This window comes from Pongo pygmaeus, chromosome 5 (assembly GCF_028885625.2).
Source record: "Pongo pygmaeus isolate AG05252 chromosome 5, NHGRI_mPonPyg2-v2.0_pri, whole genome shotgun sequence".
Taxonomy (NCBI): domain Eukaryota; kingdom Metazoa; phylum Chordata; class Mammalia; order Primates; family Hominidae; genus Pongo; species Pongo pygmaeus.
In genome coordinates this window covers 26323501-26339996 of record NC_072378.2, presented here as the reverse complement: position 1 = coordinate 26339996, position 16496 = coordinate 26323501, and the positions used below count along the sequence as shown (strand labels likewise).

The following is a 16496-nucleotide window of genomic DNA, read 5'->3' as shown; positions in this document are numbered from 1 at the left end:
GTGTTAGTGATCGGTTGCTAAATTCCGGAAGTGGTCGTAGAGATTCACGATTGGTGTATTTTTTCAGTGCAAGATTCTGATTGGTAAATTTGGATAGAGAACTGGCTCTTTTAAACAACTCGTTTTTTGTTACAGGTTTCTTTGATGTTTCACATAGAGCATGACCTGCAAAGACATTGATCATTTAATAGACTGATCTATTATCCTGCTTAGCTATAAAAAATCGAATGTGTTTGCATTAGAAAGTGCTTTAGAATTTCTTTTCAAAAATCTCCGGTGCTTTTTTCTGCTTCATTTTCCTTAAGTTTTTCCCTTCCCTATTCACTCATTTAAAATCCGTTGTCTAAGTATCTCTCAATTATTCCTCGTTTCATTATAGAGTACATAGCTAATTCACTCAAACAAAGTTTTCTAAGATACACTGTTTAAGCATAAGGAACTTTGTTTCATTTGTGTTATAGCAAAATTCTAACATCCTGGAATCCCTACCTCTAATATCGGGTTTGACTCAAAGAATTTAACGCTATTATTTCGTTTTGTTGAAATTAAAACGTCCAGACATAATGGCAAGACTCATCAAAAAAAGTATTTTCAATATAAAATCTTGAAAAAGATGGCGGCGAAGAGAGTCTTAGAACGTTGTTTCTTTATAAGACAACAATGGCGCAGTTTCTCCGGATCCCTGCGGGAGAGAGCTGAGGTGCACCGAACAATTTAAGACACATCCAACAGAACTTTTATAAGAACTGGACTCACCCAAATCACAGGACTTCTTAACTTGGTTTTCGCTTCCAAACTCAACAGCTCCCAATTACTTTGAAAAGGTAACAAATGTTTACTGGAAAAGACTCTTAAGGAATGACATTATAGCCTAACAGTATTGTAAATTAACCTATCGGATTCCCTGTAAGGTGTTCTTTTCCTAGCCAATAAAAAGAGCAGTTTGGGAATTCCTAATTTACATACTTTTAATCTATTGGCTACTTTGGTTCAGGCAGAGTTTAGATTTACAAGTTCGCGTTTGTGTAAGCGTACTATAAATATTTCAGAGAGGGATAGTGCGCGTGCGTGCCTGTTGCAAGGTCTAGTTCCTTTTTGTTTTTCTTTCCCAGTAGGTTTTCTTTCTCATTGGAAAACTATTTTGTAAAGTGTAGTAGCAGGTTCGCAATGACGCTGGCATGTAGTCCAAGGCGATTGACATCATGAATATGCTGGAGCCCCCGTCCTCCAGGGAGGGGAGACGGCTAAACCAAATTTATCTCTGCCCGCAAATGCCCGCGGATGTCTGCAAGCTGGAGGGGGGAGGAGACAAAGGATGCTTTGTGCATTCCTGCTCATCCCCTGAATTCTGTTAAACCTTCCCTATTTTAGGGCATTCATCAAAATTCAGCTAACCACAGGACTGATACAATTGCACCTTTCAAGTTAGTGTCTATTTTGCAAATTTGAATTATCTTAGGACTCGTGGGCAAGTCTTGACTGAAATTACACATTGTCGTGCGTTTCAATCTCACATCTGAAATATATATGAGTCCCTTGCTTCTCCTTTTCAGAAAAAGAAAATTCTGTACACTTTAGATCAAGGTAAAACGGTTAGGTATATTGGCAAAATTGTTTTATAGGAAACAAGGAAAGAACTGAAATCCTTTTGTACAATATGATCACGTATTTGTGGGCTGGGCTGTTTGTTAATGAGAGGTATGCCCTCTCTGTGCTTTTCCTCTCCACACTCCCTACATCTCATCTTCTGAGGCCCAAGACCTGTTTATTGATATTATCTTCTGTTTTCTCATTTTCATTTTAGTTTTTTCATTTCTATTATTAGAATGTTAATATCTACATCTAAAAAATGTTTCCAAAATCAAAAGATAAACTTTAGGTCACAGTCAGTGAGAACCATTTAGGAAATTCCATCTTTATGCCCCATAGTTTTATTTCCTCCCCAGTGTTCTTAAATCTGTCAATCCGGTGTTTTGCCATCGGAACCTACCTTCAGTTCCTTTCATAATCCTCATCTCTAAATATGTGTAAAGCTTTATTTTAGAAGTCAGTGCAAAATTTACATAATTACATAAGAACTTAGCAGCTCACTTGTATTAATCAGTAATTTCCATCACTATCTCCATACCTGAGCACAATTTCCCGTAGGATCTGCGTTATGTGATAAAACAGTCAGAAACCAGTTGTGGCTACTGAGCATTTGAAATGTGGTTGTTGCTGCTGAAGACTGACTTTCTTTTTTTCGAGAAGGAGTCTTGCTCTGTCACTCAGGATGGAGTGCAGTGGGGTGATCTCAGCTCACTGTTAGCTCCACCTCCTGAGTTTAAGAGATTCTCCTGCCTCAGTCTCCAGAGTAGTTGGAGTTACAGGTGCTTGTCACCACGCCCGGCTTATTTTTTGTGGGGGGGGTGGAGGTATTTTTAGTAGAAACGGGGTTTCACCATGTTGGCTAGGCTGGGCTCGATTTCCTGACCTTAAGTAATCCATCCATCTCGGCCTCCCAAAGTGCTGGGATTACAGCCGTGAGCCACTGTGCCTGGCCTGAATTTTTATTTTACTTAATTTTCATTATTTTAATTCAAAGGTTGATACTTCAGTTATTGGAAAATGTTAGATATGTTTTAAACAGATATATGATTTTAATTTTTCAGCACTGAAGTTTATGAAATCAAAATGAAATTCCATTTATTGCCAACAAAAATGTAATATCAAATTGAATAGGATGTCCCTCATATTTAGAAGACTTAAGATTTAAAAAAGAATGTGAAATATTGCATTAATAATGTTTTTATATTGACTATATTTTGAAATAATGATTTTGTATTTTGTTTTAAATGCAATAATTATTAAAATTCTTTTACCTGCTTATTAAATTTTAAAATGTGCTTACTGGAAAATTCAAAATTACATATGCGGCTTGCATTATTCTTTTTTATTTTTTATTTTTTTTTGAGGCAGAGTCTCGCTCTGTCACCCAGGCTGCAGTGCAGTGCTGCCGTCCTAGCTTACTGCAACCTCTGCCTCTCCGGTTCCAGCGATTTTCCTGCCTCAGCCTCTGGAGTAGCTGGGATTACAGGCAGCAGCCACCACACCCAGCTAATTTTGGTATTTTTAGTAGAGATGGGGGGTGGGTTTCACCATTTTGGCCAGGCTGATCTTGAACTCCTGACCTCAGGCAATCCACCTGCCTTGGCCTCCCAAAGTGCTGGGATTACAAGCGTGAGCCACCGCATCTGGCCGTGGCTTGCATTATTCTTTATAGATAGCATTGTTCCAGGATTCTTCATTTCTCTCCTCTCTTCCTTGATTCTTTACCATATCTTGACAGCATAGGCCTTGAAACAATGAGGACATTCAATATATTTCTATGAACCCAGTTATAGCATCTGGACTTTATTTACAGTAAATCAATATCTATATTTATATCTACATCTATATGTCTATACAGTTGTGTTAGGGAACTAAGGGGGCTTGTTAAACCATTACTCAACGACGCAAGAGGAGGTGGGCAACTAGCAAAATTATTGATGTTTGAATTTTTCGATAGCAAAATATCAGTAAGTGGACAGTATTTGAAATTCTTTTAGCCAGGCACAGTGGCTCAGTCCTATAATGCCAGTGACCCAGGAGGCTGAGTTAGGAGGATTGCTTGAGGCTAGGAATTTGAGGCTGCAGTGAGTCATAATTGTGACACTGCAACCCAGTCTGGGCAACAGAGCAAGACCCAAAAATGAAAAAAACAAAACAAAAAAAGAAGTGTTATATGAATATTTTTCCCTCGATCATATGTTTTTGAGGGACAGCCTCTACAACTGCTAATTCTGGTGTTTAAAAAAAGGGGAAGAGAAATCACTGTGGAAGCACAATGCCATTTCATGAAAAGAAGAAAGTCCAGAAAATAATTTGCTATTCCTGGAAGCTACATAAACTCCAAGAAAAACTCAGATGAGAACATCAGGTCAATTACTTTGAAGTCTAAAAAGAATACAAAGTTAAAGTGTTTATTATTTTATAGGAGCCAAGGCGAGCCCTGAAGCTTTGCTGAAAGATTAGCTTGCAAAAGGCAGATTAATTGGAGAAAAGTTACACAAATTTATTAATGTGTTCAAGGGAGCCTTTAGGATGAAAACACAAAGATACAGGAAAAATTGTCCACTTTTATGCTTAGGTTCAACAACATATGGATAACCTTGTAGAAATTTGATTGGATGAAAAGGGTATGATGAAACGTTAATAAACCGAGTGGAGAAACCCAGCAAGGCCTGTTTGTCTAGACTCTTCTTGGCCTCTGTCAACTGAAGAATGAGAAGGTTCATACATTTGCAAAGGAGCTTTATTTCTCAAAGAGTTGCAGCCTGCAAGGTGGCCATTCTGACAGGCTGGGAAGGGTAGCTTTGGTTTGCTGAGAGACAGGCACTGGGAGGGAAGCAGGGAGGGATAAAACAGGAATTTTTGAGGAATGGGTTGGTGAAATATACATAATCAACAGGTTATAGAAGGAGCTATGAATATTCATGAAGGAGACCCAAGCACATGTGTATTAGGTTTACATGTATGTAAGATATCTCCCATGATCATTTTGGGGTGAAGATTTAACATGTAAATGAGTTATAATTAGGTCCTATATATAAAACTGAAATGTAGGGCAGAAGTCCATGATCTGCATTCTCAGGAGACTGGTCACAACCAGTTGTGGGCCTGCAGTCATTTATCAAGAAACTCTATGGTCCTTAATATCTGTCTTGTCTGGACCACCATGGAGGATGGAAGGGGCCAGATAAAGTAAGTAAAGGGGCTTTCCGGTGTATTATTCCCTCCAATCGGACTTTGAGAAAATCTAGCAGTGATTAGAAAGGGGAAGGGGGTAGAAACAAACAGGATGTGCAGCCTCCATCCTGTCATGCCTGGGAACTTAAACTTTTGGGGTCTTTTAGCCAAAGGAGGGTCCATTATTCTGTCAAAGGGATTTAGAATTTTCATTTCATCCCTCACCTCTTTGAACATGCATTCCTTCCTTCTGGGTATTGGGTATGAGAGAGCTCCATCTCTGGAATAGGGTCTTATGACCTGCAATTAAACAAGGTGGATCAAATAATTTCTCTGTAGCCAGTTTTTACACAAAAAGGTGGAAGGGAAGTTAGAGTAATATTTTTAGTTTTTATGGCTGGCTTTGGCGAAAAAGGATTCTGGTTGTCATAAGCCACCCTGGGAAACGGGAATTATAGTTTCTATGTGTAGCCTCAGGGGAGAATGGGACTGAGAGACAAGAGGGCAGGAGAAAGTCACAGAAAAATTTTGCTTCTGAGGTTGCTTCTTTGGCCTTCATTTTGGGGTATTGTTTCTGAGCCCCAATTTGATTGAGTAAAGAATGTCAAGGAGTTACACTATGGGGCTTCATAGACATGTATCTTGCAATTGCTACATTTTAATCGTGTTTTAGTGAAAATTTAGTTTGAGGAACATTGTAAGACTTGTAAGGAAAAAAGGGAGGGGGAATAATGTATCCCACTATTAAAAATGTATAGTTTTTACAAAGTTTGCAGGGAAATGTGCTCACATCATCTCACAATTTACTATTGATTAAAGGTATCAAACTTATTGAAGTTACTTCTTGGAGGCTTTTGTCTGGTGATGCAAATAATTTCTGTTATTTGTATCACCAGAAATTATTTTTGATGCAAATTATTTGTGACGCAAGTAACTTCTGTTCAGTGGAATAGATATAACTGCAATTATTTAGAACCCTAGGGGCATTAAATTTTTTAATAATCTCATTCAGCAACCTTGTCCTAACATTTAAGAAAGGGCAGCTTTTCCCTTAAGTAGCTCAGTGACTTCTGGTAGCGATGAATTTCACCATGATTCAGGGCCTGTATCTGAGGGACATCTTCAAGCTGCTGGTGGCCAGAGTGCTCTTGCTGGCTGCCTTGGTGGCCAGCTGCTTAGGAGGCTGTCTGCCACCAGTGGACTTTCGTGTGGTTGGCTCGGTGCAGGCCATGACCTTTCATATCAGATTTACAGATCATTTCTCTTTATAGGGCCTGGTGTGTGATCCGATTAGATTTGAGATTTTTTACAGAGAAATGTGACTGGATTTCTACTAAAGTTGAATAATTAATTGTGCTTTACAGTGTAGCCCATTTATAAATTTAGGTCATAAAACTAAGTTTTTGCTGCTGGGTTTTTTTTTTTTTTCCTTTCCTAAACAGGATCTTGCTTTGCCCCCCATAGCTCGCTGCTTCGAACTCCTGGGCTCAATCAATCCTTCCCCGCCTAATTCTCCCAAGTATCTAAGATCTCAGACTGAGCCACCACGCCAGGCTTTTTCCTTTTTTTTTTTTGAGACGACGGAGTCTTGCTCTATTGCCCAGGCTGGAGTGCAATGGCACGATCTTGGCTCACTGCAACCCCCACCTTCCTGGGTTCAAGCGATTCTCCTGCCTCAGCCTCCCAAGTATCTGGCATTTCAGGAGCCCACCGCCATGCCTGGCTAATTTTTTTGTATGTTTAGTAGAAACAGGGTTTTGCCATGTTGGCCAGGCTGGCCTCGAACTCCTGACCTCAAGTGATCCGCCCATCTCGGCCTCCCAAAGTGCTGGGATTACAGGCATGAGCCACTGGGCGGGGCAGGCTTTTTACTTTTTGTGGAGATGAGGGGGCTGTCTCGCCTTATTGCCCGGGCTGGTCTTGATCTCCTGGGCTCAAGCGATTCTTCTGCCTTGGTCTTTCAAATTGCTGGGATTACAGGTCTGAGCTAGGGCGTCAGGCCATTACTGCTTAGTTTCGTTTAGTGTTTATTTTAGAATACTGTGTTAATTGCTCCTTTTGAAAAGAGAAATCCAACAAACACAATTCTCACTGGAGGAATGTAGTCTTTTTTTTTTTTTTTTTTTTTTTGAGACGTAGTCTTGCTCTGTTGCCCAGGCTGGAGTGCAGTAGCGTGATCTCGGCTCACTGCAGCCTCTGCCTCCCGGAGTCAAGCGATTCTCCTGCCTCAGCCTCCCAAGTTGCTGGGACTACAGATGCACACCACCATGCCCGGCTACTTTTTTATTTGTTTAGTAGAGATGGGCTTTCATTATGTTGGGCAGGCTGATTTCGAACTCCTGACCTTGTGATCCGCCCGCCTTGGCCTCCCAAAGTGTTGGGATTACAGGCATGAGCCACTGAGCCCAGTCGGAATGTAGTCATCTTTAAAACTTAAAAAGCCCGCCCTGAAATGCTAATGGGCAGCTATCCTTCTTTGTTCTCATTTCTGTATTAATATTTCAGCCTTTTCTGACAAGTGCACTTGAATAAACAGCCTGTGTATTAATGATAAATTTGTATACACACCATGGACCTACACACAAAATAACGCAGTGAGACCTTGGTGTCACACCTCGGTTTTTATTCTTGTATATCTTTATAAACGCATTTTTACTGCAAAGAAACACCAGTAAGATAAATTAGTGCATGAAATGTGAGCAAGGATTTCAAGAAGTAACCAGTAACGTCAGAAGCGTTCGTACAACTAGGACAGTGATGAACATTGAGATTTTAGGCATCGTATGTGTATTGCAGCACTTTACAGAAAACGTGGGTGGCTCTGAAAAGAGCCTTTGGTTTCTGGGACTCGGGATCACTGATGGACTTGACTAGTAATCATTTCACTTGCCCTTGGCCTTATGGTGGCTCTCCGTCTTCTTAGGCAGCAATACGGCCTGGATGTTGGGCAGGACACCGCCCTGTGCGATGGTCACGCGACCTAGAAGCTTATTTAGCTCCTCGTCGTTGCGGATGGCTAGCTGCAGGTGGCGCGGGATGATGCGGGTCTTCTTGTTGTCGCGAGCCGCGTTGCCAGCTAGCTCTAAGATCTCGGCCGTCAGATATTCCAGCACCGCCGCCAGGTACACTGGAGCGCCGGCCCCGACTCGTTCGGAGTAGTTGCCTTTACGGAGGAGGCGGTGCACACGGCCAACTGGAAACTGAAGCCCGGCTCTGGAAGAACGCGTTTTAGCTTTTGCCCGAGCTTTGCCGCCTTGCTTTCCACGTCCAGACATAGTGGCTTCCTAACAGCAGAAGAGTTAACACTCCACGGAATAAAGAAAAAGAATGGGCTCGATAGAGGAATAAGAAGCTAGTTATAGTCGTCGGTAGAATTGTGAAAGGCGCAATTTGATTGGTTAAAATTATTCTTTGACGAGCCAACCAATTAGAAAGGAAATAAGGTGAAGGCTATTTTACATGTAGGCGTCACTAACACGTTGCCCAATCAGAGCTGGATATTTTGAATTCTTTATTTGCATGAAAGGCCTATAAAAGGAGAGACTTTAGAGACGAGCTTTTTATGTAAGTGCGTTCATTGTCATTGTTGTTCTTGTTTTTTGACAGCATGCCGGAGCCAGCTAAGTCTGCTCCTGCTCCGAAGAAGGGTTCCAAGAAGGCTGTGACCAAGGCGCAGAAGAAGGATGGCAAGAAGCGCAAGCGTAGCCGTAAGGAGAGCTACTCTGTGTATGTGTACAAGGTGCTGAAACAGGTTCACCCCGATACTGGCATCTCATCCAAGGCCATGGGTATCATGAACTCCTTCGTTAACGACATCTTCGAGCGCATCGCAGGCGAGGCTTCCCGCCTGGCCCACTACAATAAGCGCTCTACCATTACCTCCAGGGAGATCCAGACGGCCGTGCGGCTGCTGCTTCCCGGAGAGCTGGCTAAGCACGCAGTGTCCGAAGGTACCAAGGCTGTCACCAAATATACAAGCTCCAAGTAAATGTGTTTAGGTAGTTTAAAACTCAAAGGCTCTTTTCAGAGCCACTCAAGCCTCACATAAAGAGCTTTAATATTGAATTTTGCCATTTCCTACGGAATAATTTTTCCAATTTTGTAATCCCAGTACTTTGGGAGGCCGAGGCGCGCGGATCGAGACCAGTCTGGCTAACGTGGTTAAATCTCGTTTCTACTAAAAATACAAAAATTAGCCGGGCGTGGGCCAGGCGCGTGTCATCCCAGCGACTCGGGAGGCTGCGGCAGGAGAATCGCTTGAACCCAGCAGGCAGAGGATGCAGTGAAACGACATGGCGCTTTTGCATTCCAGCCTGGGCGACAAAAACGATGCTTCCTCTCAAAAAAAAAGTTGGCCAGGAAATACTCCTATTCTGTGTTGGCACGATCCTGTAATCCTAGCACTTTGGGAGGCCGATGCATGAAGCTCTCTTCAGCTCAGGAGTTAACAGATTTGCCTGGGCAACATAGAATTCGTCTCTGCAAAAAATGAAGCTAACCGGGTGTGACGTGACGGCTTGCGTCTGTACTGTCAGTTACTCGGTAGGCTGAGGTGGTAGGATAGCTTAAACTCGAGCTAGAGACTGCAGGAATATGTGAATACGCTAGTGCAATTCCAGCCTGGGCAACACTGGAAGGGGTAGGAAGAGTAGTCTTTGGGTCCCTAAAGATCACCTGCCAACAAGTTTGACTTTTCTGAGCACTCTTGTGGAGTTTGTTGTGGAGGGAATACCATGGGCATTGGCAACGTAAAGTTGAGCTAAAAAATCTCGTTTTCGGCCGTGCGCGGTGGCTCACGCCTGTAATCCCATCACTTTGGGAGGCCGAGACGGGCGGATCACGAGGTCAGGAGATCGAGACCATCCTGGCTAACACTGTGAAACCCTGTCTCTACTAAAAAAATACAAACAAAATTAGCCGGGCGTGGTGGCACTCACCTGTAGTTTCAGCTACTCCGGAGGCTGAGGCTGGACAGTCCCTTGAACCCGGGAGGCGAAGGTTGCAGTGATCCGAGATCGCGCCACTGCACTCCATCCTGGGCGAAAGAGCTAGACTCCATCTCATAAAAAAAAAAAAAAAAAAATACAGTTTTGGCTGGCTGGGCGCAGTGGCTCTCGCCTGTAATCCCAGCACTTTGGGAGGCGAGGCTGATGGATCACTTGAGGTCAGGAGTTCAAAAACAGCCTAACCCACATGGTGAAACCCCGTCTCTACTAAAAATAACAAAATTAGCCGGGCGTGGTGGCGCACACCTATGTAACCCTAGCTACTTCAGAGACTGAGGCAGGAGAAACGCTTGAAACCGGGAGGCGGGGGTTGCAGTGAGCCAAGATCCCGCCATTTCATTCCAGCCTGGACAACAAGAGCGAAACTCCGTCTCAAACACAGAAACCATTAGTTTATACTCATTAATCAAATTTCTAAAATGGGACCAAAAAAAAAAGTCACTACTTCATAGTACTCCATGAGCAACTTCAGGTTTCTGAAAACAACATAGTACTCCAAAGTATGGCGCCTTGACATAGTAAATATTCTAAGACATTAGTAGAACAACATAGACAGGAATGTCTTATGACCTTCCTCTGAAGCAGGTCTTAAGACCCTCCTGTGAGTCTTGCAGAGTATGCGAGGAATCTGAACAAATAGACCTTGCTAGATTTCTCCTTGCTTATTATCCTTAGCTCATATTATTTTTGTCATATTTGTCATATTATGTTTGTTATATTTCTGGATGACTCTCTACTCTTCATCAAACCTAGTGCAAAAACACTCAGGTTTAAGCCCTTCTTCAAGTCCTTATTTCCTTATGTCATGTAAAACTTTATATTAAATGTGAATATTTTTCTCTTGGCCGGGCGCGGTGGCTCATGCCGGCTCACGCCTGTAATCCCAGCACTTTGGGAGGCCGAGGCGGGCGGATCACGAGGTCAGGAGATCGAGACCATCCTGGCTAACACGGTGAAACCCCGACTCTACTGAAAATTCAAAAAAATTAGCCGGGTGTGGTGGCGGGCGCCTGTAGTCCCAGCTACTCGGGAGACTGCGGCAGGAGAATGCCATGAAGCCGGGAGGCGGAGCTTGCCGTGAGCCAAGATCTGGCAACTGCACTCCAGCATGGGCGACAGAGCGACTCCGTCTCAAAAAAAAAAAAAAAAAAAATCAAAAATTTAAAAAAATGTATATATTTTTCTCTTGTTAATCTGTATTTTGTTTCAGGTCCCCAGCCAATGAACATAAGATGGGTAAAAGCAAAAACGCTCTTTGCTCCCCTACAACACACAGTAGGAGTGGGTGTGCATCTGTGTTCTGTGTGTTTGTCTTTGTGGAGTACAAAAGCCGGCATAACATAGAAAAGGTGTAGAGAAAAGTATTCCCAGAATGAAAATGTTTGAGAAGTGTGTTCGCTAGGGCTGCCAAAACAAACTACCAAAGACTGTGTGGTTTAGAAAAATTAATTTTGTCACAATTCTGAAGGCTACAAGTTCAAGATCAACCCAGTGAGCACTACTGATTTTTTCTGGAGCCACTCTCCTTGGGTTTTCCCCTTTCTGGTCTTTCCTGTGTGTGTGTGTGTGTGTGTGGTCTGTGTTTTAATATCATCTTATAAGGACAGCAGTCAGAACAGATTAGGACCCACCCTTAAAACCTCATTTTACACCTTTAAAGACCTTATCTCCAAATAGTCACATTTTCAAGTAGTTGGTATTGGACTTCAATGTTTGAATTGTGGGCTGGGGACAGGCAATTCAGTCAATATCAAAAATTATGGTGATCAGGCTTCTAAATAGTACATGAAATAAGTATTTCACAGGCATCTCAAACTCAGCACAACCAAGACAGACGTTATGATACTCTACCTAGCTTCACTTATTCACCCAAGTTTGAACTCTAGTCCCCATTCCAGACTACTCCCTTTTCTTTTCTGCAAATATTTTACAATATACAAACTCTTATTGATTTTAACTTCTAATTTTGTTACTATTGTCCGTATTTTTATTTACTGTGGCTAACAACTGGAAATATTAATGTTGAAGAGTTGGACTTTGCCTAAAACTAGGTTTTATCCCTAATGGAATATTATGCAGCTGTTAAAAATAATGCTTTAAAAAAAAGACATAAAATATGCTCATGGCGTTGTATGGGGTAAATCCAAGTTGCCAAATAGTGTATTCTTATTTACATGATGTCTCACACACACACACACACACACACACACACAGTATAGTTTTAGGAAAAAAGAGTGACTATAAGGGTCAATGCCAAGATGTTAACAGTGCTGTTACATTTTTTTTTGGTTCAATAGACAGCTCCTCTGAAGATAACTTTCTCTATTTGTCTCTATCCCAAACTCTTAATGGTGTGGTTAAGAAATAGGAAACTCTCCCTAGGCCCTTTCCTCTCCAAGTCTCCCTGCTGTATGTTAAGAAAAATTAATTTATTCCACAAGTAATTATTGAGCACCAACTACATACCAGCTATTATCCTATGCAATATAAAAATGAATGGAGTAAATTTAAGATACTGTGACTAAAGAAATCGAAAATCAAGAGAATAGAATATCCTAGCATAAAAGGAAAAAAAAAACAGGAAAAGAGAGATTAAGAATTATTTGTGAACCACCTAATAATATGTGTGACTCTGAGCACATGTTCATGTTTATGAAATAATGTCCTAATGACCTCAAAGAGGATCAAATGGAAAGGCTGATTTAAAAAGTACAAAATGACTGTAAGGAACAGAGGAACAAGAAGGATTAAGGCCAGAAAGTGACATAATTTATGGTCATGGTTACCTCTGGGGGCAGTAGCAGGAAGATGACAGATGAGGTCAAAGCAGTTTTTGGTAATATGACAAATGGAACAGATATAACAAATATATTTGATTGACAATTGGGTTCAAGCATGGCCATCATATTATTCTTTATAACTTGTGTATCGATTTATTACATTTTTAAATGTATCTAGAAGTACAAACTTAAAAGCAAAGAAAGAAAAAATAATGTACAAACATGTTTGTGGAAAAGTCACTTCAACTTCTATAAAAAGAACTTCTGTAAACTATGAAATACTGCTTATAACAAAAATTTGGTTATGAAAAAGGAAATCTCCCCTTATACTCCAAAAGTCTGTAGATGCTGAAAAAAGAGTGAGCGCTTAACAAAAATCTCTGCTACTATATAAGACTCAATTTTTTTTTCCCCTTCTTCCCTTTTATTTCAGATGGAGTCTCGCTCTGTCGCCCAGGCTGGAGTGCACTGGTACGATGTCAGCTCACTGCAACTTCCACTTCCCGGGTTTGAGTGATTCTCCCGCCTCAGCCTCCCGAGTAGCTGGGACTACAGGCCAAATGTGTGCCACCATGCCCGGCTGATTTTCGTATTTTAGTAGAGATGGGGTTTCAGCATGTTGGCCAGCCTGGTCTTGAACTCCTGACCTCAGGTGATCTGCCTGCGTTAGCCTCCCAAAGTGCTGGGATTACAGGCTAGAGCCACTGTGCCCGGCCTGTGAGACTTGTTTTGTAAGGGATTCTTCTTGAAATATTTTCCTTTTCTGCCAGGGAAAGGAAGTACTTCACATGTACGCTGAAGTATTTCATTTTATCATCTGTAAATTCATTTAGATTTATATTTATTTTATTCATATCCATTCACTCAGGCACTTGTTCAGATAAATTAAACACATAATTTGAATTCAATATACTCAGTGCAAGAAATAGTTTTGTAAAAGATATAAGAATTGTTTTACATAATCAGAACAGTTGAGGGGTCAGGAAAGGGATTCTGCGTGGTTCCCTATTGTTCAGAAGAAAGTCCACATTCCTGTCATTGGCCTAACATGCCTCTAAACCTGGCACAAAGCCACTTGTCCAAGCATCAACCATCTCTTCCAATACTGACATGATTTATACTATTTTCTGAACTTCTATTTTCTTTTGAGATGGAGTCTTGTTCTCATTGCCCAGGCTGGAGTGCAATGGCATGATCTCAGCTCATTCTCCTGCCTCAGCCTCCCAAGTAGCTGGGATTACAGGCGTGTGCCACCATGCCTGGCTAATTTTGTATTTTTAGTAGAGACAGTGTTTCACCATGTTGGTCAGGCTGGTCTCGAACTCCTGACCTCATGTGATCTACCCACCTTAGCCTCCCAAATTCCTGGGCTTACAGGCGTGAGCCACCGTGCCTGGCCTCTTTTCTGACAATCTATATAATATTTAATTCCTGCTCTGCTTCCCATGAGGGCATGTTTTGACTGACCAAATAGACTGGAAGCTCCTCAAGCGCAGGAAAAAATATAGAGGGAGGTGGTGGGGAGGGGTTGTAATGCTAAACAGTGTTGTTACGGATAGCCTCAAGAAGACTGTGATATTTGAATACAAACCTGAAGGAAGTGAGGGAACAACACCTACAGAAACCTAGAAGCTGAGTGGACCACTCAAGGGGAACAATTAGTACGTCTTTCCTGAGAGTGATGAGTACTTCTAGCAAGTTCCAGGAACTAGTCGAGTTGGCTAGGAAGAAGAGTAGCGGGATTTGAGACCAAAGAGGTAACAAGGATCAGACAGTGTGGTGCTGTAACCCACTGAAAGGACCTTGAGTTTTTTTTTTTGTTTTTTTTTTTTTTGAGACGGAGTCTCGCTTTTTGGCCCAGGCCGGAGTGTAGTGGCGCTATCTTGGCTCACTGCGAGCTCCGGCTCCCGGCTTCACGCCATTCTCCTGCCTCAGCCTCCCGAGTAGCTGGGGACTACAGGCGCCCGCCACTGTGCCCGGCTAATATTTTGTATGTTTAGTAGAGACGGGGTTTCACCGTGTTAACCAGGATGGTCTCGATCTCCCGACCTCGTGATCTGCCCGCCTCTGCCTCCGAAAGTGCGGGGATTACAGGTGTGAGCCACTGCGCCCGGCCTTGAGTTTTTCATTAAGTGACATGAGAACCACTCGGGGGGTTTCAGCAGAGGAGTCATCTGATCTGAATTGCCCTTTATTGGAATTCCTCTGGGAGAACCAGGTGATGATGGTGTTGCAATAATAAAGGTAGGAGATGGCAGTGGCTTGACCAGAGTAGCAGCAGTGGGAATGAGAAATGGTTGAATTCTGTTTGTGTTTTCAAGGAAGAGCTCATAGAACTTACTGATAGATTATTATGTAGGATGTGAAAGAAAAAGAGATGATTCCAACTAAAAGTGTATAAATGCCATTCACCAATTTCAAGATGATGAGATTAGCTGTTTGGCAAAGATAACGAGATTCTGTTGAAATTGGAAGTTCATATTAATTGGACTTTCAAGTAAATAACAGGGTCTCTGAGTATGGAGTACAATGCTGTAGGCTGGTCATTTAGTGTTCACGACATAAATATATATATAGTATCTCCACAGCAACAAGGAAATATCAGTTCAAAACAATCAGATGGAGATTTTCATTCTCCAGGTCCATCTTCTCAGAGCCATCAGAAGTGGCAGCGCTAAGGGAAGAGAAAAGGCAGCATCAGATAACAGAGCTCTGAAGCTGGTTTCCACAGATAGGCTTCAGGATGCCTGAGAACACATAGAATTGCATGAGGGGATTCAAATGTCCCCAAATATGTGGCGAGAGTGGGTGTATTTTGGAAAAACCGTGAATATCTATAACTGGATCTCCAAAGTGATCTCCCCATGGCTCTAACTTTAATAGATTATTTAAGTGACGATTCCAATGTTATTTCATACTCTTATTAGTAAGGGAACTTTTCCACATTTGTAAAATAGGGATAATATTTATTGTTTGTTCTGAAAATTACAGGAGAAAAGGAAAATTACTGGGGAAATGGTAAAACTGTAAGTTAGGAATTCACATGTCATGAATACAAAAAAACACTCTTTACCTCTTTGACCCAAAGCTTTTTCTCTTTATTATCTACCTTCTTTCTTAAGAGATTTAATCCCATCTTGTGGCTTTTTCACTCTTATGGCAATTATGGTTTGACGACTGTGAACTATATCTCCATGTTTCTTTTCTAACCTTCAGGTTTTTATAGCCAACTGCCTATTTCATATCTTTCATATCTTTCTCTTAGATATGTTACAGGCATCTTCAATTCTCTCTGGATATCCAAAACTAAGAATCTGAATCCTCTCCAAAACTTGTTCCTTCCTTATTTTTCCACATTTTAGCAATTGATACCTCCAATTCCAGTTGCTTTGGCTAAAATCATTGGAATCATCCATACATTTTTGTCTGTCTTTCATACTCTACGCATTCAGTAGCTCAGAAAAGAACTATCAACCTTACTTCAAAATATATATGGAATCCAACCACTTTTCACAGCCTCTACCACTAACACACTGGTCCAAGCCACTGCCGTCTCAACTGCATTACTGTGGTACCCTCCGAACTGGTCTCCTTGCTCCTATCCTGGTCCCATCGTAGTTTATTCTTCATCAGACATCCAGATAGCTCATTAAAAAAATAAAAATCGGGCCCGGTGTGGTGGCTCAGGCCTGTAATCCCAACCCTTTGGGAGGCTGAGGCAGGTGAATCACGAGGTCAGGAGAGCAAGACCATCCGGGCTAAAACGGTGAAACCTCAGCTCTACTAAAAATACAAAAAATTAGCTGGGTGTGGTGGCACACACCTGTAGTCCCAGCTACTCCGGAGGCCGAGGCAGGAGAATCATTGGAACCTGGGAGGCTGAGGTTGCAGTGAGCCGAGATTGTGCCACTGCATTCCAGCCTGGGCGACAGACTGAGACTGT

General features: G+C 42.0%; 4 protein-coding genes across 7 annotated transcripts in view; 2 read left to right on the top strand and 2 right to left on the bottom strand.

Moving 5' to 3' along the window:
- LOC129038393 (uncharacterized) overlaps positions 1-16496 on the top strand; it is a 58815-nt gene that overhangs the window by 21962 nt on the left and 20357 nt on the right. The gene's annotated exons all lie outside the window — the stretch shown is intronic.
- LOC129038403 (uncharacterized) overlaps positions 1-16496 on the bottom strand; it is a 36470-nt gene that overhangs the window by 15693 nt on the left and 4281 nt on the right. For 2 of the 4 annotated variants that reach the window (XR_008503140.2, XR_010126598.1), the window contains exon 1: positions 757-889. Coding sequence is in view for 1 of the 4 variants with exons in the window: in XM_054491361.2 (XP_054347336.1) it covers positions 13182-13214 (33 nt within the window). In the remaining 3 variants the exon portion in view is untranslated. Of the gene's footprint in view, positions 1-756; positions 890-13181; positions 13215-14392; positions 15228-16496 lie in introns of those variants that run through there. The other 2 variants (XM_054491361.2, XR_008503139.2) reach the window with 2 other exon arrangements.
- Positions 7015-8105, bottom strand: LOC129038406 (histone H2A type 1-B). Its single transcript, XM_054491365.2, has one exon. The coding sequence runs from the start codon at positions 8040-8042 to the stop codon at positions 7650-7652; it is 393 nt and encodes a 130-aa protein (XP_054347340.1). The 5' UTR covers positions 8043-8105; the 3' UTR covers positions 7015-7649.
- On the top strand, positions 8327-9844 carry LOC129038411 (histone H2B type 1-C/E/F/G/I). Its single transcript, XM_054491370.2, has one exon. It carries the CDS (start codon positions 8375-8377, stop codon positions 8753-8755), a length of 381 nt encoding a protein of 126 aa, XP_054347345.1. The 5' UTR covers positions 8327-8374; the 3' UTR covers positions 8756-9844.

What these genes read in the sequence shown, in the direction of transcription:
- LOC129038406 (XM_054491365.2), bottom strand. Translation starts at nt 8,042, where the DNA reads ATGTCTGGACGTGGAAAGCAAGGCGGCAAAGCTCGGGCAAAAGCTAAA.
- LOC129038411 (XM_054491370.2), top strand. Translation starts at nt 8,375, where the DNA reads ATGCCGGAGCCAGCTAAGTCTGCTCCTGCTCCGAAGAAGGGTTCCAAG.